The sequence below is a fragment of the Canis lupus genome, chromosome 30 (genome assembly GCF_003254725.2).
Source record: "Canis lupus dingo isolate Sandy chromosome 30, ASM325472v2, whole genome shotgun sequence".
Taxonomy (NCBI): Eukaryota; Metazoa; Chordata; class Mammalia; order Carnivora; family Canidae; genus Canis; species Canis lupus.
In genome coordinates this window covers 32106956-32131119 of record NC_064272.1, presented here as the reverse complement: position 1 = coordinate 32131119, position 24164 = coordinate 32106956, and the positions used below count along the sequence as shown (strand labels likewise).

The following is a 24164-nucleotide window of genomic DNA, read 5'->3' as shown; positions in this document are numbered from 1 at the left end:
ATTGTTTCTTATATTCTTTTTGAACCCATCACAGCACCTCAGAGACACAGACAACAAATACTTGTTGATTAACTTGTTGATTCACAATAATTCCCTCCAACAAGATGCTGCTTATATTTTACCAAGGACAAAAGAGGACAAAAATCAAGCTTTCTAATGACTGAGGAGGAAAACTCACAGGAATCCATCCACCTCCCAGGAAATTACCAGTTCACTGGACACTCACTGCAAACATCCAACACATTTCTTTCTAACTCACATTCAGCTCCACTAAACACATTTGTCTCTCAAGAAGCTACTAATTGGAAATGCCCAGAACAATAGACAGATGAGAAAATCATGACCCAAAGAGGCTAAATGATTTAGTGCTCCGCATGTGTCTAGCACACTTTCACAGACTCTTATCTTATTTAAATAAAAACAGTACTTTAAGATTGGTATCCCCACCCCCATTTTACAGAAGAAATGGAAGCTCGGATAAGGTATGTAATTGTTGACTATTCAGTTACTTAGAGGCAGAGCTTGTACTTGAAATCATACCTTCTAATACTCAGATCAATGCTCTTTTCCAGTTTACCATATTGCTTCTTGTCTTATTTTCAAGATATAGAGCCCATCTTTGGCCTCTCCAGACTTCACAGAGGAGAGAGTGTGTCTTGCCAGTGGCCTGGCCACAAATCTTTCCACCTTTCCATTTCTGCCTTAATGGTTACAGAAACGAGCAAGGCCATGGCTCCATGTTTGTGCTCCTGCTGCTCCGCTTCCCTGATGCCTGTGTCGGACAGACACTTGTGGGCGGTCTTCCCAGCCTCAGGTTCCCTTCTGCTTTCCTGATGGACCCTGATCTCTGTCCGGCTTTCTAGTCTGTGTGACCTACTTTGTTCACACATCTCCTGAGGCACTCATCAGTTTGGATGCTCTTTCATTTAGTTCTACTCACACCCCCCAGGTGGTTTTATTGAGATATAACTGACGTACTACAACGTATGTTTTAGGTGTACGGCATAATGATTTGACTTACGTTTATTGTGAAATGATTACCATAACATCTGTTATCTTTTTAGAAAAGACTCATCATCTTATATAAATAAAAAAGAATAAAAGAAAAATGTTTTATGTTTTTTTTTTTCCCCTGGTGATGGAACTCTTAGGATTTACCCTCTTACCAACTTTCAAATATACCATACACATAGGTGGTGTTGACTATACCTATCACGTTGTATGTTATATCCCTACTACTTACTTATCTGTTTGTACCTTTTGTACACACATTTATCTATGACCTTTTTGACCATTTTTATCCAACCCTCCCCACCAAAAATCCATTTTCTATGAGTCTTTTTTTTTTTTTTAAGAGATTCCACATACAATGAGATTATACAGTATTTGCATTTCTGTGTGGCTTCATTTAGTATGATGTCCCTTCAGGTTCCATCAGCGTTGTTGCTGATGGCAGGATTTCCTTCTTTTTATGGCTGGATAATATTCCATTGCACACATATACTACATCTTCTTTATCCATTCATCAGTCAATGACACTTAGGCTGTTTTCGGTCTTGGCTATGTAAATAATGCCATAAACACGGGGGTGCAGATATCTCTTTTGACATAATGTTTTCACTTCCTTTGGATATAGTCTCAGAAGTGGAATTGCTAGATCATATAGTTTATTTTTAATTTTCTGAGGACCCTCCATACTATTTTCCATGGTGGCTGTACCAGTTTGCATTCCCACCAACAGCGCAAGAGGGTTCCTTTTTCTTCACATCCTCACCAACACTTCTTACCTCCTGTCATTTTGGTGACAGCCATTCTGACAGGTGTGAGGTAACAGCTCATTGTGGTTTTGATTTGCATTTCCCTGATGGTCAGTGACGCTGAGCATCTTTTCATGTACCTGTTGGCCATTGGTAGATCTTCTCTGAAAAAAACATCTATTCGGGTCCTTTGTCCTTTAATTGGTTTGTTTTGTTCTTGCTATTGAACTGTATGAGTTCTCTATATATTTTGGATATTACCTCCTTATCAGATGTATGGTTTGCAAATATTTTTCTCATTCTGTAGGTGGTCTTTCACTTAGTTCTTTTTGACTATCTATAAACACAGATTACTGAACCGCTCCTTCGTGTCTTCTATCAGGTCAGCTTACCCCTGCAGAAGTTATATAAATGTCTTACTCCCACACCACACTGTAAGCTCCTCTGATCAGCCTCTATGTTTCCTGCAGCTCCGTAACTCAAGTGGTTGGTCCGGGAACTGCTTGCTACTCGTCTGCGACAAGATAAGGCGCTATGCCACAAAGTGAATCAGCACACAGCTTCCTTCATTGACCAAGTTTTGCTACCAATGAATGTTAGCTGAATTAAACAGAAGCTTTGAGTCATGCTTGATTTAATATTCTAGCACAAACTCCTTTCTTGTTTTCAAGAAACAGTTCAGATGCTACTACTAGTTCATGGTCCATATTTGAATAGCACTAAATAGAGCATCTAATAATAAATTCTACGAATAGAATGTGGCTAGTAAATTTGCCAAGTTAAAAGAAATTTCTCCCAAACTCAAGGAACAGTTTTTCTTGGAAACTGCTTCTTTCTTTCTTTCTTTTTTAAGATTTTATTTATTTGAGAGGAAAGAGCACACAAGGGGCGGGGCGGGGGGGGTGGTGCAGAGGGAGAGGGAGAAGCAGACTTCCCGGACTGCCAGGCTTGATCCCAGGACCCTGAAATCACGACCCGAGTCAAAGGCAGGTCTGAGCCACCCAGGCACCCCAGAAGTCGCTTATTTCTGTAACCATGATGGAAGAACTGAAAATAAGGTTTGAGGCTCTTGGTTTCTGCTACAGGTTGACAAAAGCAAAAAACAATAATAACTCAAAAATACTCACAGCCTCAGATAACCAACTAACAGACCAAATGCAAACTGCTCGTAATTATTTTCTCTCTTCCTGTTTGGTTTGCCTGCACTGAGGTTGAGGCTTCGGCCAGGCACCTGCTGCAGTGTGCAGCCACCAGCTCCTTGCCTCAACTATGGCAGCTGCAGGATGAGGCCAAGGTGGAGGGGACCAGAGGGGCATTTTGGCTTCACCAGCACCCTGCTGAAATCCTACATGTTCCTTTGCAGGCTATTTGTATTGAGTTTTATTTTTGAGTGCAAGAAATAGTTTGACTTAGCTGAGATTCTCACAAGCACCATCCCCTGCTCAGGGTGCACCAGTAGATACAGCTTTGTTTAAGGCACAATGGTCCCATTTCTGTCCTGGTTTTGTGGCTCCAGGCAAGCCAATTAACCTCTCTAAGCCCCAGTTTAACACATCAGTTAAATGGGAATAGGAATAACCCTTGTAGTGTTTGTGTGAGGGTCAAATGAGTAATTTATATGAAAGAACTCTGAAACTCAGGTGTTTAAGAAATGTTATCTGTTTAGATTAATTTCTCTCTCTACAATAATTTTGGTTTTTTAGATGTTAAAGAACAGAAGCCTTTCTGAATTTATCTGCAGCTCCAAGATGCATGCAATCCTCATAAGTGCTTTCAGGTAAGTTCAGAGAAAATAAGTTGTAATAGATTCTGGCCAGTGCGGACATTACAGGGTCTGCCACTTGTGATCCGAGCTGTGTTCCATGTTGTATGCAAAAAGTAAGACGCTCACGTTAATAAATGTTCTGTGAGGACTGCCTTACTTGTCACCAATTCACAAAGCCTGCCCAGAAAACCCTGGCTGGAAGAAACCTTGCCTCCCACAGAAAACATTTTACCTGTTAAATTCATACCATTTCAATTCAATAACTATATAGTGGGCATTCTACTTGGGGCTATGCTCAGGATACTCACATAAATAAGACATGACGTTGTCCTCTAGAAACCAGTAGTCCTGGGATGCCCAGGTGGCTCAGCAGTTGAGCGTCTGCCTTCAGTTCAGGGAATGATCCCAGGGGCCAGGGATCGAGTACCACATCGGGTTCCCCACGGGGAGCTTGCTTCTCCCTCTGCCTATGTCTCTGCCCCTCTCTCTGGGTCTCTTATGAATACATAAATAAAATCTTAAAAAAAAAAGAAACTAGTAGTCTTGTTCATGCACTGTTACCAGTTATGTAGACAAGCTGCTGCCACAAAGCGTGAAAAGTGCACTAACAGAGGTACCTGCCAGCAGGAAGGATGCCATACACCAGGAAGTCGTGAACCCTACCGAAGCAGGCCTGGGAAGCCTCACAGAGGCTGTGCCAATGAACACTCATTTCCCACCCAAAGCTACTTCTAATCCTCAACACGTTTTTGGAGGCTCTTGAAATTACTGGAATTGCAGGAATTTCCCACGTGGATGTAAGGAGACAGCACATCAAAGACATGACCACGCAAGGCTGTCTCACGTATCTGGGCACCATGAGAATACTGGAGCCCAGCGTGCGTGTGAAGGGGCAGGTGAAGGTGGGCAGGAATTGCGGAGGGAGGGCTTCAGTGGGTCTCACGTCCCATCCAGGGCTTGGCTGTTACAGCCTCATCTTCCTTGCTAGACTATAAGCTGGTTGAGGTCAGGATTCAGGGTTGCCACAACACTTCCTCAGCATCAGGTAGGATGCTCTGCACCTGGCAGGTGCTTGACAACTAAAAACGGCGAGAGCACACTCGTGCTGCCCAGAGGTGTTCCCTCCCATCTCACAGGAGTAGAAAAGCCTTAGTCTGAAATCTGTATCTGTACCAGACGTGCAGTAGGTTATAATGTAACCAGCCCTCTAAATCTACCCTTCTGCCTTTCTTTGGTATTTAACCCACTTTCCACATGACGTGGCACCACTGCCTGCACAGGAGAGCTGGGCTATTTCCGCAGGCAGGAAGGACAGTGTGCCCAGCCACAGCTCTGCTGACCTCCCTGAAGGGGACGAAACGCCGGCTCTGGTTCTAGAAAGAACTTTCCAGCCTGGGAGCTGGTGCCTCGGGCCCTACACACACTAGCATTCCAGGGTTGCTGATTTGCCTTCCGAGAGTTAGAGCCAGAGTATTCCAGAGGCAAGGCTCTGGCTTAAAAAAAAAAAAAAATCATGTTTAATTTAAAAATTAGAAACTGGAGCAGGCTGTGAGCACAGGGGTTGATTGAAACAAAATTTAAATTCCTGTCAAGCCCATTTAAACACGGGGGCCCTTCATAGACAATTAGCTGCTCCCTGTGAATGCTGAATAAACTCAGGCCTGGTCACTGCGAGAAGACAGGCGCCTACTGTGAGGCACTGGAAAAAAAATTAACTAAAATCAGGCTGTATGAAATATTTCGCCTTTCACTATATCACAGGGGTTTGAAAGTGTAAACAAGACAAAAATCGATTCCTTGGTGCCCTCAAATCAATCCCCCAAAATGGTTAGGGCATCTGTTTCTGCTAAATTTTGTTTACATCGGCAGATTTGCCCTAATTGCGGTTGTTTATCTCTCATCGTCCCTGGGGCCCTAATCTCCCGATTACTAATACTTAACACTCATTTCACATCTAAAGCTACTTCTAATCCTCAACAGGTTTTGGGGGCTCTTAAAATTATTGAAGCCACAGAGGCGGGAGACACAGCCTCTTTGTGAAAGGGACATTTTCTTATCTACTACCAGCTGGGCCCAATCATCACCAGGGATGGTGACAACAAAGGTGCTAAAAGGCTCTTCCACAATGACTGCTGCTCCACTGGGGATTCAGAGGATAAAAAAGAGCTTTGATGGAAAAATCTGAACAAGAGGCGAGAGCAGTCCAGCCAAATAAAGTTACTGTCATAATCAAATGCTGTCAATCACCATGAAAATCCAATTAAAAATGTTTCAGCACAGCCCTCTTAAGTGGAAAAATGTACCCTATTTATACAAATTTTTGTCAACTCCACACCAGTCCCACAATTAGAAAGTCCTGCTATTAATTGAATCCCTCTGCCCCCCCCCCCCCCCCAAGTTTAAAAAGAGACGCAGGCCATCCAGAAGCCTTCTGAGGGAGGTGAGACACACGTAGGCTATTGGTATACAATTAAGAGTTAATCAGGTTACATTTGAAAATTCCATTTTTATTTGTGTCAAGGGAACCTCTGCACGAATAAACGAATGCTACCTAGCCTCCTACTTCAGGATCAGTGACCATTTATACTGAAAGCACAGAGAAACGGTAAACCAGGATACTGGAAAGAAACTAGTCCATGCTCCGGCAAATGTCTCTCGGTAGACCAAGACCTAATGTTTAATTCTAATCTTGAAAATTAAATAGAGGACAGAAGGCCCAAATGTCTTTACTGCCTTTAGGCAGTCTCTAAATGGCCAAGCGAACCTCAAATTATCTGCAGGCAGATCCAGCCCCCCAAATAACTGCATATCTACAAAAGGGTTCACTGAAACCACAAGACTCCCGATCCCCAAAGGTCTCTCTCAAAACTGCTACAAATTAAAAAGCAAACAACCCATTAAACAAATCCAGCTGGTTTCAACTGTAAATAGGAGGCCTCTAATATTTTTCCAGCCCTTGAAATTCCTGGTTAGACTCATTAATTATTGATAAGAATTGCATCTATTTATTGGAGTGTACTCCCAGGAAAACAAGTTTGCTGCCTTCAACAGCAATTCCCAAATCACAGAGACTAGGCTTCAGATCTTTTATATTTCCCCCAGAAATGACTAAATGTCTCTGGTTGTTTTCAACTTAATCCATTATTCCTGAGAGCTAGGGGTTGGGGTGACACGCATCTGTGATGCTGAAAAAGACTGTGGGGTCCCCCTGCCATCAGTCTAACCCAGCAAAGATGGTGCTGGCCAGGTGGTCTCCTCTAGGTCTTGGTTCTCTGGTGACCTCTTGACTTGGAATTAACGGTCAAGGTGGATTCTTGTGTGGTCAGAACACACCCGAGAGCTCACAGGTGCTACGTTACCTGTGTAACGCTGTCTTGCTCTTCTCGTACTTCCAGGGTGGGATGGCCAAACCCCGGTGCCTGCTCTGGTCACAACACTGGTTGTTAAATGCTTTGAACGTTATCCCTCCTGCAAACATTGCAACATCCTAAAAATGCCTTTATTTTAGCATCAAATTATTTCACCCACATGACCTCTTGGTAACTCCAACAAAACCCTTTGATCGGACTACGCATTCTGGTGTGATCACCCTAACTTATCTTGTACGTCACAACGTCCAGAGATTACTTGTTCTTGGGTCAATCTGAGGAAACTGAGAACAAGGGACATATCCGTTTGTCTCTCTGTTCGATGTCTAGTACAACGTTTCACTGAACTGGATGAGCGAGACTGGCGCATGCAAAGAGGAAGTGATAGCGATTTCTCTTAGATCAGAGACCTCTCCTGAATGGCAGTTGCATAGAACCAACCATGCTGGCACTGAATTCTAAGAGCATGATCCTCCTTCACGGCACTTATAATCGAGTAGGAAAAAAGGGAATTAAACTAGCTGCTCCTTGTAATCACCCGGAGAGCTTTTAAGAAACAAAACAGTACCTGCTCTCTGGCCCAAGCATCACAGATTCTTTGATCTGGGCTGGGATCCAGGGTTGGGGTTTTTTTTTTTTTTTTTTTTTCCTCTTTATTTTTAACCCACTTGTCTGATTCCGATGAGTTGCCAGCATTAGGAACCTGTACTACATGGGCAAACTTGGGAATATAAGACGAATATGTAATTTTGTGTAGTTAAGTGCCATTCCAAGTTAGAGACAGTAAATTCTGGAGTGCCTCAGAGAAGGGACCAAGCACTGTGATGCAGAGGAGGATGGAGATCTCCAAGGGCGGGGAAGGGTATTCCAAACCGAGGCCGCCACCCAAATAAAAGAAACTGCCAACAGGCTGAGTGGTGTCAAATGAGGAACTAATGGACGACACACTCCCAAGACCCAGCTTCGCCCCCCGTAAATGTGGCATAACACAGCAGAGCAGCCCCAGAGATCCACTTCACTGCCTCCAGGATAACCAAACTATTTTTGCAGTCAAGGCACCACAGCCTCATTGTGCCATGAAACGCGATGCTGGGAAGATGACAGTTGGCCCAGTAAAACGAGAAAGAAGCATTGCAGGCTGGAGTTCAAAAAACCGCAATCTTAAACAGGCAAATCATCACCATATTAAGAGATCTGACCTGACTGATGGAGGAAAAAAGTTATCCTTAACTGGGAAATTAAAACTGTTAGATCACCATGATCAAGGAGTGACAGATTTTTATCTATCTGTATCTCTCTTGCTACGTGCGTGTATATAAATACACACAAACACACACATGTTTATCTGCTCAAGTCTCATGAAAAGATTAAGCAGTCATGTCTGTGGGAAAACAAAGCTTGTTTTCTGGGGTTATAATCTCTCTGTTCTTGCTGAAGTGCTAACGTGTCATCAAAAATTCAAATTAAAGCTGTCTGATTTAGTGCGATCTCAAGCATCCAGATAGTGATTTTGCCGTTGTAATTATGTGCAATTAAAAAGCTAAAATCAACTTCTTACTAGTGGATTCCTATTTATAAGCAGACACAAACAGATGATTTTAATGGCCTTCAGAACTTGAAAATAATAATAAAAAGATCATTACATGGTTGTCAACTGGGCCTCTGTAGAGCCCCCAGGCTTCTGGGATGCTATTTGTGCTTGAAGGAAATACTTAGCTGAAGTTACAATCCCAGTCAGGGAGTCTCCCTGCAAATTCTGGGTGCCTTGGCTAATGAGCTGATCTGCACCTCCAGATGAATAACCAAAAGCAAAAATGATGTCTGCAAGAATGGGTGGCCAGACACACATATGAGTTTGGCCTAAGGGTCTGTTTTAAAACATGCTCTTTAAGACACAGGCAATAGCTAGTAGTAAACGACAACCAAATTCGTAATTGCTTATTAAATCATCATTAGTATCTTAAAAAGTTTAGATTGCAAGCAGAGTGGTCCATGAACACTATGCAAGGGGGCTGCTGAAATGTGCATTTCCTCCTATTTGTGCTTGGGATACATGTAAGGTCTGGATCAAAAGAAACCAAAACTCACTGCTGGTCCGTTTAGTAGAATGTGGTGACATAATGTTGAACTTTATCTGTGCTCCCAGAAAGAAAGAATAGATGAGAAATCTCCTTACTCTTTTGTTAGCCACAAAGGACCACCCAGCTTTCACAGAGATATGATCCATCCTTCCATCTGACTTCCTCGTTTACCTGCCTCCATAACCATGGCCCACTCCTTTTTCTTTGAGACATCCCTCCCTCATAAACATTCTCCATATTGCAACAGCCTGAATAAAATCATCCTTTTTTTTTTTTTTTAATGTAGGCTCCTCACCTTGCATGGAGTCCAACATGGGCCTTGAACTCATGACCCTAAGATCAAGACCTGAGCTGAGATCAAGAGCCAGACACTCCAGCAATTGAGCCACTGAGGTGCCCCTAAAATCATCTTCTTAATTGTCCATTCTGACTATCACAGGGGTCAAAAGGTTTGGGTCTAACAATGGCGGATGAAACCATTTGGTGTAAACCCAAAAGGGGTTTTCTACCCTGGAATTGAGGTGCTGGAGAGACAAAAATCTAACGTGGTGATTTCTCCAATTTTTAAAAGGGACCTTGGAGATGCCCAGTTTATCACAGCCATTGATTAACTGAGAGAACAACCAGCAAAACTATATGAAAATGTAATTACAATCAGATTTGGATACACAGAAAAGCTACCAGTGACAATTTAACAGAGAGGAGTTAAACAAGTTAACAAGTAATTAAATGTTTAAACAGATTTTTCTGGAGCAGTTTGGTGTTTATTAGCCCCCAAACAATACCACCTCTTATACATAAAGCCTTTTCTGAGAAATGAGATGCCTTTAAGTTTGCAGCTGCTGGGATTTAGATGAAGGGAAAAAAAATCTAAAAGCATTATTTTGATTATAACTGACATCCCTCCCCCAAGATCCACACCTGCTTTTTAGATTTCGACCCACGATTTACTTGCTTTCTAAGCAAAATGTCAAATTTCAATTGCAAACTGCACTCTGTGTTTCTTCTTAGTAGCCTGAATGGAAAACCAAAACCAAAACAAACAAAAAACCCCCCCCAAAAAACCAAAACCCAAACATGAGGAGATACTGAACGAGGACGCCTTGCTCTGGAATGTACCAGGAAACGCACAAAATAACAGGCATTATTAGAACCTAAGGAGAAAACCCATGTTTTTAAACAATTACTAAAGCAGTATAGTAATAGCATAAAGACAATTTCTGCGCCAGCTTGTTTCTTTGAAATTCTCTTTGCCACTGAACAGCTAGAACAGATAATAACTATTAGTAAATCAAACTCCTCTGCAATATCCAGCTGTGCCTCACGCATTTACATACAGATAGAATGGGTATATGTTTTTAATATGTATGTGATCCGTACTTTTACCACAGCCGAAGTGCATGCTACAAAGGAGGAGGAGAATGGGAATCGGATCAGCATGAGATAATAAAGTGGCCTAGATAAAGTATTAGCCAGCGATTGATCTCAAACCGGGATGCTGCTTCTTCTGACCTGATTACTTACTATGCATAGATTCCATTAAATAGAGCTTAGACATGGGAAGCTTCTGGAAATACTCTAAATGCATAGAAGGATCTACAGCACTCTGAACCTAAATTGTAACTGTAGAGGTGCCCACGGCCCGTACCCTCCTTGCCTGCATCGAGGCCCACATTCAGGACAGGCTGGGAGGTTAAGGACACCTGCCAGCTGGGGAGCAGCCCTGGCCAGTCCCACAGGGAGGGCCTTTCCCTTCCTTCCCCTTGGCCGGGCCAGCACCCTCCTGAGCTGCTGGTCTGGTCCTGGCTGCACTGCACTAACAGAATGAAAAGGCAGCCAGGGAGCTTAACAATCATTCAGGGTCACGGTCCCGTTTGAAAAACTGATGACAGCCACAGATTCCTCTCCTCAGAAAAGAATGCAAATCCCTGCATGCATATATGAAGCTGGATGGAATTTTAGGGGCTCTAACAGACTTCCTGAAGTCATGGACCTGAGATGGAGGACTGGGGGATCTCGTCCATCCCCTCCGTTTTGCACATGAGGATGCTAAGAGCTGGGAGGGGATAGGGAGCTGCTGACAAGGGAAGGGAAGTGGGGAAGCTTTCCTGCTAAAGCACAGCCTGACCTTGGCTACTAGAGAACTTCACAGGAAGACTCACTCAGCAGAAGGCACACTCAGTGGCCTCCTCGAGCAAGGGCCTACACGATAATGTTTCTCTCCGTATTCCTTCTATTCAAAAATACTTCAACACAACCATTTGAAGAGCAAAACCAGATCTGACCCTCTCCATCTCAATATGCTCCCATCTCAAGCTGTCGCTGAATTTAGAGGTCTGATTGTTATTTTTTTGTCTTTTTTTTTTTTTTTAAAGATTTTATTTATTTATTCATGAGAGACACACAGAGAGAGGCAGAGACACAGGCAGAGGGAGAAGCAGGCTCCATGCAGGGGGCCCGATGTGGGACTTGATCCTGAGATTCTGGGGTCACACCCTGAGCCGAAGGCAGATGCTCAACTGCTGAGCCACCCAGGTGTCCCTTTTTGCGTCCTTCAATTGGATTGCTGACATTTTGGGAAAAGGCCTCCATCACCCTTGCTTTATCATCTTCTCCCTTCTTGCCGCATCCTCGCCATCCGTTCTGACGGGCAGCAGCTGTCCCCCACTCCACATAAGCTGCAACGTTCCCCCTGCGTTGTCTTAAGCCTGGTGAACATTGTTTGCCATCTCTACAGAGCTTCTACAGACTGAAACTTTTTTCTAAGTTGATGGGTCCTACTTCACAGAGCCGAGGCAGCACTGACCTAGGTCTTCACTGTGATTTACTAGGGTGATGTAAAAGTGGGTTAATAACGGAATCATTTTCTTAGGAGCAGAGAGTGTGTGTGAGTGAGGGGTATCAGCACGTCGGAGGGTCTTCACCGCCTGCATGGCTGGCTTTCCTTTGTTGGGTTTAACGCTGACTCTTGATTTATGCAATAGCTCTTAAAGGACAGAAGGGTTTCTCTACTTGAATGGGAGCCCACTCACGGAAAAAAAGTGTGGGTGGGTGGGTGTGTTGCTTCCATGTCAGGTCAAAGTTTTCAGACTTGGACTAGGGTTTCTTCTATAAGAAGTGGAAGTTTTAACAGATTACCCAGCTGGTGGTGAACGTGTAGCCTATCTGAATTCCACCTTTGTGGGTTTGGGACTCCACGAGAACAATGTCAATAGGATTTCTGTTCCAAAGGGCACTAGAGTTCTCACGCTGCTCTGAAAAAGTCTGGAGCCTCTTCACACTCAGGCTTTGCCCAGTCTGTTTCCTTTGTCTGGTACGTCCCCTTGAAAACTCTTTACTAAAATTCAGTCCATTCTCCAAAGGCCCTTTTCAAATGCTACCTTCTTCATGCAGCTTTTCCCATTTTCTCCCAGTGGATCCCCCAGAACTCTGCAGTTCTTTTTTTTTTTTTCTCTGCAGTTCTTTTATGAGTTACTTTATCCTAGCAATTTGTATACTTGCTGTGTTCCCTGCAAGACTGTATGAATGTGGCTTGTTCTTCCTTGTATCTTGAGTCTAGCACAGGACTTTGCACATAATGGTCTACAAATATCTGCTGAATTGAATTATTTACCTGGTTCTGAGATCTCCCAAGATAATGTGGATGCTACTGATGAGAGTTCTGAGTGAGTTCTATATGTAGCTTAATGGCTACATGCCAGAAAAGTCTATCAGCTCACATGAACTCTGGGCTCCCCAAAATGTGAGTGTTAAGGGAGTTTCTTGGTCCAGCTTTAAAATACTTCTACTCAAAACAGAAAAATTGATAACTAGGGATGCCTGGGTGGCTCAGCAGTTGAAGGTCTGCCTTTGGCCCAGGGCATGATCCCCGGATCTGGGATCGAGTCCCACATCGGGCTCCTTGCAGGGAGCCTGCTTCTCCTTCAGCCTCTGTCTCTGCCTCTGTGTGTGTGTGTGTGTGTGTGTGTGTGTGTGTGTCTCATGAATAAATAAAATCTGTTTTAAAAAAGAGAAAAATTGGTAACTATCTTTGGAACAACCATAAAAAGTAGAATTAAATAGCTAAACACCTAGATGAGTCCTACTACTGGGATTTTAGTGGCCTCAGGAGTCTAAACTTGAGCTTTACACTTCATCTTTAAGACTTACATGGTCAAAAATTGGAAAGATGATGGTTTTTATGACTGGGGTATTCTGGATATAAGGTAACCCCACCAGATAAAAACTGCCTGCATGCCCATTGTGTGCATGGCCCACCCCTCCCTGCACTCTGGTTTACTTAGGCAGGACCCAATGTGTTCACTGAGGTCACAGCCACACCAGAGGTCCTCAGTGACGCATCTGTAACTCTCAGCATTTCCACCTGGTCCCATCTCTGATTTTCTCCCTTTGGTTTGGACAATCTCCAGGCCTCCCACAGCTGATGCGGCCCAAGCGGTACGCCCAAAAGTACTGACCATGTCAGTACCCTGCTACCTGGTGTTACCGTGTCTGGGAGATAAACTGCTCTTTTTATGAAAGGCAGACCCCCACCCACAGTGACAAATGTCCTCCACAGTTCATGCATTCCAGAGGATGCTCTCAGCTTCCAGATGGGAGCACCATCAAATAGGTTGTGGACAGAGAGGGAAAAGGAAAAATTAAAGCCATTAATATGCTGGAAAACACAAAGACTGGGATCCAAGGATGTGACTCAGGTACCCCAAGTCAGGTAAAACTCACTTTCCTTCCCTTCCCCTATTTGGTTCAATATTACAGTCAGAGGCAGGCAGCACCCAACCCTCTTGACCGCAGGAGCCTCACATTCGTTCCAAGTTTTCCGCCTCCTCACCAAGCTCTTTCTAAGCCAGGGTGCCTCACTGGTGCTGTACCTAAGGAATATGTTCATTTAAATCCAACTGGGAGCAGTACTAAAAATGTTAAATTACGTATAGGATAGTGCTTCCTGTGACTAAATTTTTCACTGTTTTTTCACTGATTTATTGATATTTATTAATTAAAAATGTGGGACAGCACACACCAGGGTGTACAGTTATAAAGAGAGATATCAAAATATGTATTGCTTGTTTCTCTCCACACACACATACACACACACACACACACACACACACCCTTACATACACTTCCTTCTAAGGCACTGAAAGTACTCACCCTTTAGCTTTGTCTTTATGACCTGCCACCCTGGAGTTGTGCTCCTTACCAAGAAGACATACATCCGTATGCATTTATGAGTGTACGTGAGATCTGGAGTGTTTTATTTATAAGTGGCCAACTCATCATAGCACTGAGACATGCATTTACAAACATATCTATTTTATGAAACCCTATTCCTTTGTTTTAATAGCTAAGCTATCCAGCCATAGCATAATAATGTACAAGGTAAATGGGTCTCCATCTCTAGAACCTGTTCCAAGTTTTCTCAAATGTGACTAACTGCAAGAATTTCCCAACCATCAAAGAGACGCCGTCGCTGAAAGATCAGTGTATTCTAGACATGAAAACTGCACAGTTGTGAATTGCAGAGGTTTTAGGGGTGAACTTTAACTTGAAACTACCCTGAAAACGGAGATTTGTTCCAGGGGTAACAAGAGGGAGAAAACTACCTTTCCGGAAAGCATTCATGATGTGAAAGGGAAACATAGTGTTATTTTATATTCTAGGATGAAATCTGTATCCTACTTAAGAAGTCTGGGCACTCAGGGTGTTGATTAGGATGGCAAACAACGGATGAAGACCTCTGGACTGGTATCTGTAAAATGTTCACTGTTTAAAGTGGTGAAAGGAAATCGGCCGGAATGTGCTCTGAGCAATAATCTAAAGACGGAATGGTATACACAAAACATGAGAAAGAGCAGATGATAATTATTATTTACTAATGCTCGATCCTAGCGGTCTAACAGCTTGTGCATTGTCAAATCAACAATCTGCACTAAATAAATGACCATTTGGGAATTGCTAGGGAGCGTCTCTGTTCCTCTCCCTGCTCCACTAAAAACTGTCATTTGCAATCAAAGAAAGCGGCCTTGGAGCTGAGAACACAGCACCCGCAGCCTTATAGTTGTCTCTTTCTGTGGAAAGACCAAAGATTCACATTAACTTGATCTTTTGCAGCCAATCTAATTTCATTCTACATGAATCCAAGAGGACTCCACGCCACGTTCAGACTCTCCTGCAGGACTGCGCTAAAAACTTAATATGCTGACTCGCTTTTCTGTTACCAATCCTCTGGATTCTGAGAGGCTGTAACAGCAAATGAGGACAAGGAGTAACCCAGATTAACTTGTGACCCTTGGGTGTGAGGCGAAGGAAGAGAGTTCTGCTTTAAGTTTCAAAAATGGTGGTGGGTTTTTAAAAAGTAAAAACTACTGTCTGAGGATATGAACTTCAAAAACACCTCCCCAAATGGAGTAAGTAATGCTGCCTCTCTAAAGCCTGTGGATGTTTTAAATTCCATTCTGGTACTTTTAACAGAATGTTAAGCACAGATCTATAACTAGAGAATTCTAATGTAACTAAAAAAATGTACTTACCATCAGGTCCTCAGGTGCTGGTCTTTCTTTTGGTTGTTTTCGCATGCTGTAAGAGGAAGGAAACCCCACTGTTAACCGGTATCACTTAGGAATCTGTGCTATACTTTCCACCCTTGACCGTTTCCCCTGGAATCTGAATGTTTTCAAATTCATCATATTCAATTCTTGGCCAAAGTATTAGCATATATACCCTGTCTTTTATTTGGGCCTTTAATTAATCAGATTTTGGGGGAAATCTCATGAATCAGAAACACAAAGATTTTTTCTTGTGTGTGTGTGTGTGTGGGGGGGGGTAGAGTTATTCTTGCAATACAGATGAAGAATGGATTTAAATTTACCTAATTCTACTTTTGAAATAAATGTGTGTGTGGCGGGGAAGCAGCAATATGTCTCCCTGACTCAGTTCTCAATTTATTTCAAACTTAAATGTAGGGAACAACAGACTTCTTTTTTGGTAACTGGGAGAAGGTAATAAGAAAAGAAACATGACTATCAGGTCAAATAGGAAAATATCTTATTCCTTCATTATCACTCTGAATGACAAATAATACATAAAAGAGGCCAGGAATCTAGAGAATGCTACAAAGTTACAAATGGGCTGTTACATTATCTCAACTTTTATTTATTCTGGTTACAATGCAAGTCTATATGCACTAAACAGCTGTGAGGAGTTGTTTGTTTAAGCTGCTTAAAGAACCACATTCCTTACAAAATATTTCTTGTCTTACAGACAGTAAGTATCATCCACAGCTGTATCATGTACGTAGCTACATGATGAAACACTCACACGTGGGACTGACGTGACTGTGGGTAACTCTTTGGCGGCCGTATTTGTACTAAACCCAGAGTGTCTGTGGGATGAAGTCATGAAAAGAGGCTGCTTCTTCGATTACTTCAAAATCATATGGATGCTTTTTCTTTACATCAGGCAACCTCTAACAAGCAACAGGAAAACCCATCATATGATCCCCTGCATTTGCTGACAGTATTTATTTTTTTTTAAATAGAGAGACTTAATGATCATTTGGTAAATAAGAACCGTAGTTATGAACCATTAATGACATCAAGGACATTTGCCTTCCCTATAAATAACCATATGCACCTCTCAAATACTGCATCCATTAGCAAGTAATTCAAGCTGTCTCGCCAGTGGAGTTGGTAACAGTCCTAATCTGACATTCCAAAGTAGCTGTATCTCTTGGGAAAACAAGGCTATTACCCACTATCATTTCTGTTTCGGCTTGACATCTGTGGAAATTTCAACACAGGTTATCCCTCCCCCTGCCTCCATAAAACTTTTACATAGAAGCTGATTAATTTTTTGGACAGAAGGAAGGCAAAGCCTTCTCTGCTCATCCCCGTCTGCCCAGGACTGGCCCCACCCCCGAGCGGCTCTCAGGCCACACAGTGAGATGCACAGCCGTCCTGTCCCGTCACAAAGCCCACATTGCCGGTCGGGTGATGCCCAAATCAGTGCTCCAGGCGGCTTAGGAATGGCACCATTTATTTTTCAATTTCTGCATTTCAAAATAGGGCATTCCCATGATGTGCTTCTGAGTGTTTCTAGGAATTCCATGTAAAGGAAATTAAGAGAGATTAATACACATTTCTGGATAATGGCTCTATATTATTGATGAGCTCAGGACTCGGGTGTTAAACCGATATATGTGCTTTTTTTCCAACATGATATGCTTTGGAAATAAAATGTCTGCAGGGTAAAAATAGTTTTTAAAAGCTACAGAATATTATATAAGTATTTTAAATAAATAGAAACAGCGTTAATAAAATGTTCGAAGTCGGGGGGAAAAATCTCTTCCTCACATATTTTTCTATGGAATATAAACCGTATGAGACATTTTTATTAAGAGGTAACATATTACACTTAGTCAAAAAGGTGATAAAGCTTGACATTTATATTAAGGAATATTTCTTGGCTTCACTTTAGCGTAATCATCAGATGGATCATGGCAGGGGGGAGGGGAGGGGGACAACGTACAACAGTTTTGGTTTAGCAAGGACTCCCGGCAGCACCATTTCGAGGCATCGCGGGAATGAAGGGTTCATTTTCCACCACTGAACATGACTCTGAAGGGCTGATGAAATGGAACTCGGTGGATGAGGGGAAGGAATGGAGAGGTAGTTATGAGAAAGTTCCAGAACGTCCAGTACAGTTTCTGGTTAGTTCTTTCTCCTGCTTTGGGGTGGTCATTACTATGCTCTCAATTTCTTCCTCTGTCTGTCTCTCTCCATGCTGGGGCGAGGCAGAGGGCAGAAGCAGGGCAGTGGGTTGGAGCCACTGAGTTTCTAAGGCCACCCGGGTGCTGCTGAATGGGGAAGAGGCAGGTGGATGATGTGCAAGGGGAAACCTCACTCTACTGTGGGGAAAGGCAGAGGGCTGGACAAGAACCGTTGGCAGGAAAATGCCTGTTTCCTCAGGTGTAAAGTGATGAGGGGCTGCCCAGAGGCTATGAGGGCCCCTTTGATAGAAATCCTGTGGTTCCTTCCAGGTCTTTAATGGTTCAAGTGGGCCTCATGGAACCATGCTTGCATGGGCTTTCAAACATCAAAATTCACTGAAAGGGGACCCCAGTATTGTGTTTAACATATAACCAAGGATAAAAGTTATTTACTGAAAATCCGGTGAATTAATAAACTAGGCTGCTTCCACTAAGTGACAGACAGTTTTATGGGTAGCTTGAGGTTACATTAATAAAAATAAGCTTCATATGTCTGTTCAATAGGGGCTATAAAATTGCGTATTTCTTAAGAATAAAAAAATCGGATAGCACAGTATCTGTGCTTGAAGAAGTAGCCCGATTCTCAGCAGTTTATTAAAACAGGAAAAAGCCTCTAAAGTACATTTACGACCCTTTGTGTAAATAACGTTTACATAATTTAAACAATTTCTTCAGCTTTGCTGCCCCATCTGCCCAAGGCCCCCCGAAGTCCCTCCCGTCTCCAAGAGGAGGCAGGGAGAGCCAGAAGGTCTCGCGGAGCCGCAGAGTTAATGGCATGTATCATTTACATTGAGGGCCTGGCATGTTTGCAAACGGGCTCACCACTGAGTGATGAAATGTACAAATGGCTCGGAGAACTCTCCAACCGGAAGGACGGGCGAATCCTGGGATGGAGGAAAAACAAGTCACCAAAAGTCACAACAATTCCTGTTTTCTCCTCTATGTGCTCCCCCCAGCCTCCCCCACACCGCCAACCCCACCCGCCCCCCGGAGCAGGAGAAAGATGAATCTGTAACAAGGCTTCACCACCATGTGCAACGGAAAATAAGGCCTCTGCCAATTAAGAAGACTGTCTACACCCTCTCCCACACGTTTACGTTAAAAATGCCAAATTTCAAGCCACACACGTTTTTACATCGGTGAGAAACGCAAGAGCAAAGAGGCAGGGGAGGTGAAAAAAGGACAATGATAGCTACGGGGTAGGAAAGAAGGTACGAAAGTGTAAATGAGAAATTAATGATTATTTAAGTAACACACAAATGGTCTTGTAATTAACAAAGAGCTGTGAAATTATTCTTGTGCTGACCTTTGTTTCTTTTACTGGATTTGCTATTTATTTACACTTTCCTTTTTATTTACATTTATTTGTATATTCAACTGCTCTTAACTGCCTGCCGGATCATTTGGGTTAGTTGTGTTTTTGTTTTTGTTTTTGTTTTACTTTAATAGAAAGGCTTTTTATAGGGGAAGCTGTTGCCTGAAAAGGAATTTTAGCCTATTTTCCAGTAGGGGCAAACTCGTCACATGAGAAAGGCAGTGAATTAAGGACACAATAAAAAACTCCTACCTTGACCACCAGACAGGACTGGGATGGAGGTAGGAGCCACTCAAAAGAGCAGGAAACAACACAGCCACAAATGACAACCACTGAGTAACACAGGGAGCAAACCCCATTACCATTTGCAAAGGAAGGCTTTAAGAATTTAGGAGTTTTTCCAAGAATGACAGAGAGCGCCACTGTGTTTATAGTGTAGCGGCTCAGGATGTAATGAAATTACACTGCAGAGTACTTTAACAGTCATCTCATTAGACCTACAGTTGGAACAAGAGAGCCACATAAAGTAGGCAGCTGCAAATGACTCCATTCCCATCTATTCTCATTTGCTATTAAAAATACCTTTCGGCGGCTTTTTTCCTCTCTGACATCCCTACACAAAGTGCCCTGCAAAGTATGATACATGCACCTATTTAAATTAACAAAGGAATGACTTATTTTAATCTCACTGTGCTTTGGAGTGCTTTGGCCATTTGGATGAGCAATATATCATTACATACAACCTTCCAGCGCTGCAGGCAAGAAACTCAGAGCATGCAGCATTTGGTGGGAGCCAAACAATTTCTCTAGCACACAACTGTGTCAAATGCATGCATGTATTCATTATTGAGAACGAGAGGAAATAGCTTTGATGTAGTGGAAAAAAGAAGATGATAAAAGCACCTCTGCAATATGCGTGTCATTATCAATGGTGGCAGATAGATACAATTGCACAGCCTCCTATGTGATTAGTAAATATACATATAATTGCTGTGGCCAATTATCAGAAAAATGAGATCGGTAATTACAAGACAGAAAATTAACTAGAACTCTTATTAAGGCTTTGTTTCCAATTCAAACAATTGGAAACTGCCGGAAAATACAATTAAATCAAAAGGAACTGGGGGCGTGGGGAGGGGTCAAAGCAGCCAAAACAAAACAAAACAAAACAAAATCCCAAAGAGGTTAAAAGAAACGGAACGTGAACCAAATGATTCTTAGATTTTCCATATCTGTCCTCTTTGAATTTACTCTATTCATCCAGAGCAGGGGAAGATTAGTAATCATAAACTTAAAATACTCATCAGTAGGGAAAGGCTTCCAAGAAGAAAGGAAAACAAAGGAAAATGGAAGTGAAATAAAATCTTGCCAAGTTCAAAGGATTACATGCAGGCATTGCATAGGACATGAAAAACAGGGGGCTGATGAAGTCGTCCACTCAGAAGAAGCAGGCGCGCAATCACATGACAAGTCTTCGATAAAGGTACTAGAAAACGGTCACAAAAGTCCCATCAGTTTGAAGAGCAAAAATAAAACATGGTATCAATTTCAGCCCGGCCTGTTTGAGGAAAGCCATATATATCACCGCGCCTGCGAGATTCTACAAGGCCCAGTTCAAGAAATGACATTTCACTGTGTCTCAAAAACTATTAGTAAAAAAATGGTTCAGAGTCTGAGGTGCGAAAACTATGGACTCTGATCCGGTATTTAGTCCTCTATGTCATCATTTCTGACATTCTTTTGGAGGCCGTAGTACTGGAAGTGTCTGAGTAGTGGTTGATTTACGGTGCAATGGTTGGGAAGATAAAAGCCTACCACTGCCTTAATGTGGCTGAATATTTACTAAGATGGTTAAAATTCTGGACCGGTTTTCTACAAAGATCCTAGTATAAAACATGATGCTAATGTGGGCCTCATTTCAAAGTATGATACCAAGAGTAAATTAATGAATTATAGACTAGGCAACTTGATGAAGATGTCATTTTAACATGGATGAGAAACAAAACGAGGAAATGTGACATCTTTGCATGGGTAGTTAATTTTATTTAAGACCTGATATTGTAGCCTGTTAAGTTCCTCATAATATAAAACTAAGGAACACTGGGTGGTACCCATGAATAATTTATTTCACTTGTGAAAATGCCAGCCCAAGTCGACTTTACAGAACCGCAGAGAGTGGAATCTCATCTCAGGGGTGCCTGGACAGAATCACTCATCAGAGATGTGGGGGGAAATTCTAATCTCACATGCATAATGCCAGATATTTCTTTTCCTTTTAAAACTCACGTCTCTGGCATACCTCAAAGACAATTTTCTGAGATACAGAAGACCACATGATGTGGGGGGAGGGGTGGTGGTCAGAATGTCACACACACACATGGGGGTGGAGGGAGAGCAACCGAGTCCTCCGAGAGCCTCCCACTCTACAAAAGCACGCAGGCTGGGAACACGCCAAAGGAAAGCAAATGAATAGACCTGACAGTGCTCACCACATTGGAGGATTTTAAAATATACTTTTCTCATTTTTAAGCAAGTAAAAGCAGAAGTTTGTTTAGGGCAGCATGTAAAACACCTCCGAGAACCTGCCTATTTCATTATCTAATTCAAATCTGTGCAAAGGAGGGAGGCAGGCTCAGCGCAGAGCTGTCCCAGTTTCCCTGCAGCTCCCAGGGAGAGGGGCACATCCAGTCACCACCAGGTTACAGGGAGCCGGAGACCCATGCCAGGGAGAGCAGGGAACTAGTAAAGTCCTTGCTGCTACTTATCAAAAATGTGCTCTGTGAAACATGGGTTCAGGGAAGATGAACAAATACATTTCAAAAATATAAACATGAATTGGAGAAGCGGTTACACTAATAACTCTCAGGACTGGCTGAAACCGACTCTCAATTGTTAATAAAAGTCATTCTTTTTTAAGACCCTGGGTGCCATACTTCACCTTAAGGGCTTTTTTGGGGGGGATGCTTGTCTGTTGAACTTCTAAGCACAGAGGTATGGAATGAAACAGTGGACACAACCTTAACCAGAAGCCTTAACCCAAGATCCTGATCCCAAATCAACTTTAGAGTCCTGCTAAAGGGACACCAGCTGGATCTTGTTATCGAGCCGGCCACTGTTATATAAAAACAGCAGCCATAAACCATTTCAGTAAGCAATTCTGGTCATCAAGGAGGACAGTCTCTGAGTCTCAGAGGCTTCAGTAACTACCTGGTCAGCCTCTTTTGCTAAACAACTGGAACACAAGCACGTGGCATGCTGGAGAACAGCGAAGGACAATGGGAAAAAAGTTTGAGTGATGCCTTTGCCTTGTGAATAATGAACAGTTCAGGAAGGTCAACCCATTACAACCGAAACTGTTTAATTATTAATTATGCACAATCTATGAGCAAAAGGACAAGTTCAGAATGTTTAATGTATGCTAACTTCAACTGGACTCTCTCTGGGTATTTTGTTATTAGCACTTGTCAGCAAGGTACTCAGGCATAAAAAAGGCAAGCAGCAGAAAATCTGAGTGTGTGTGTGTGTGTGTGTGTGTACACCAACACACTCAGAGAGTGGGGGGTGGGGAGGAAGAAGGAGGTCTGATTTCAATCGCCGCTGCTGCTAGTTCACTTGCAGACTGACTATGCCAATAAGCACACTTTGTGACCTTGAGAGCAGGCACATAGGCTGGATACTCCAAATACAGGAAAATACAAATGAGGTAAATGCTTTTGAAATCACACTTTCTTAAAAGAGAGATCATTATTTCAAAGGCATGGTTTTTTTTTTTTTTTTTTTTTAAGATTTTATTTATTCATGAGAGACAGAGGCAGAAGGAGAAGCAGGCTCCCTGTGGGGAGCCTGATGCAGGATTCGTTCCCAGGACCTTGGGATCACGACCTGAGCCAAAGGCAGATGCTCAACCACTGGGTCACACAGGTGCCCCAAAGGCATAGTTTTTTTTGTTTTAAACCATGATGTTTTTTGGCTTTGGAAAGATCCATGACAACGTTTATGCAAGTACCCACACATGCGCACACATGCATGAGTGCATGGAAAATGGGTAGAATCTGAATTCGGTGGATTGTATCAATGTCAGTTTCCTGGTTGTGGTATTGTACTATGCTTATGAGCTATTAACATTGGGGGAAATTGAGTAAAAGCTAAACAGGCTCTCTCCATATTATTATTTTAAAAAAATTATTATTATCATTATTTTTTAGAGAGGGAGAGAGAGAATCTTAAGCAGACTCCATGCCCAGTCATGGAGCCTGACACGGGTCTCGATCTCATGACCCTGAGATCATGGCCTGAGCCTACATCAAGAGCCAGACATTTAACCGACAGAGCCACCCAGGTGCCCCTCTCCATATTCTTTCTTACAACTGCATATGAATCTCAAATGATGTTGAAATAGAAAGTTTAAAGGGAAAAAGGTAAGGAGCTATTTTTAAAAACTCTGATGAGGTCCAGATTCTTGGCAGAGCTTAGCTTTGTGTAAAGGGAAAGGCTGGCATAACTACTCAATGGAAAAAAGTTAAGGAAACTTTGCCTAAAAAAATATACCTGATGATTTAATTTTTGCTTTTAATTCCTAATTACAGATAATAATGAAGCCTGACAAGGATATGGTAGTTAACTGAAACATTGAAAGGGCATAGACATAAAATGATAGTCATTCATTACTTATTTATTGGTTTGTTCAATAATTTTCTTGATCACCTAACATGTCAAAGGCTCTGAGCCTGGCATTGTGGGATGACTGATATTTAATCTATCACCTTAAAGAATTTGTGTACTCTCGAGGGGGACAAGATGTGTACCCCTAATAAATAGCCCTGCAAGATGGAGGGAATGGCCAAGTAAGAGCTGGGCATTTGGGCTGTACTGGGTGGCACCAAGTTCGGCTGGTACACATGAGTTCATAAAGGAGAGTGACAGAGGACAGAGCATGAGTCTGGAGGGCTGTAAAGGATCTTCTTTGCTCTCCCACCTTCTTCCTTCCTCACCTCCAGAGAACACCTGGGTGGGGAAGGGACCTTGAACATTTTCATCCATGTCTTATTCCCTTCTCTTTGTGCAAAACAGTCCTTCAAACGAAGATTTTATACTTACTGGCGGTAAATGAA

At 42.6% G+C, this 24164-nt stretch overlaps 1 protein-coding gene across 8 annotated transcripts in view; it reads right to left on the bottom strand.

Annotated features, from left to right (window-relative positions):
- The window catches only part of MAP2K5 (mitogen-activated protein kinase kinase 5), a 257106-nt gene that overhangs the window by 22424 nt on the left and 210518 nt on the right, over window positions 1-24164 (bottom strand). For 5 of the 8 annotated variants that reach the window (XM_025472372.3, XM_025472373.3, XM_025472374.3 and 2 more), the window contains 2 exons: window positions 18561-18622; window positions 15502-15547 (listed from right to left, as the gene is read on the bottom strand). In XM_025472372.3, the coding sequence (XP_025328157.1) occupies window positions 15502-15547; window positions 18561-18622 (108 nt within the window). The remainder of the gene's footprint in view (window positions 1-15501; window positions 15548-18560; window positions 18623-24164) is intronic. The other 3 variants (XM_025472375.3, XM_025472376.3, XM_025472377.3) reach the window with 1 other exon arrangement.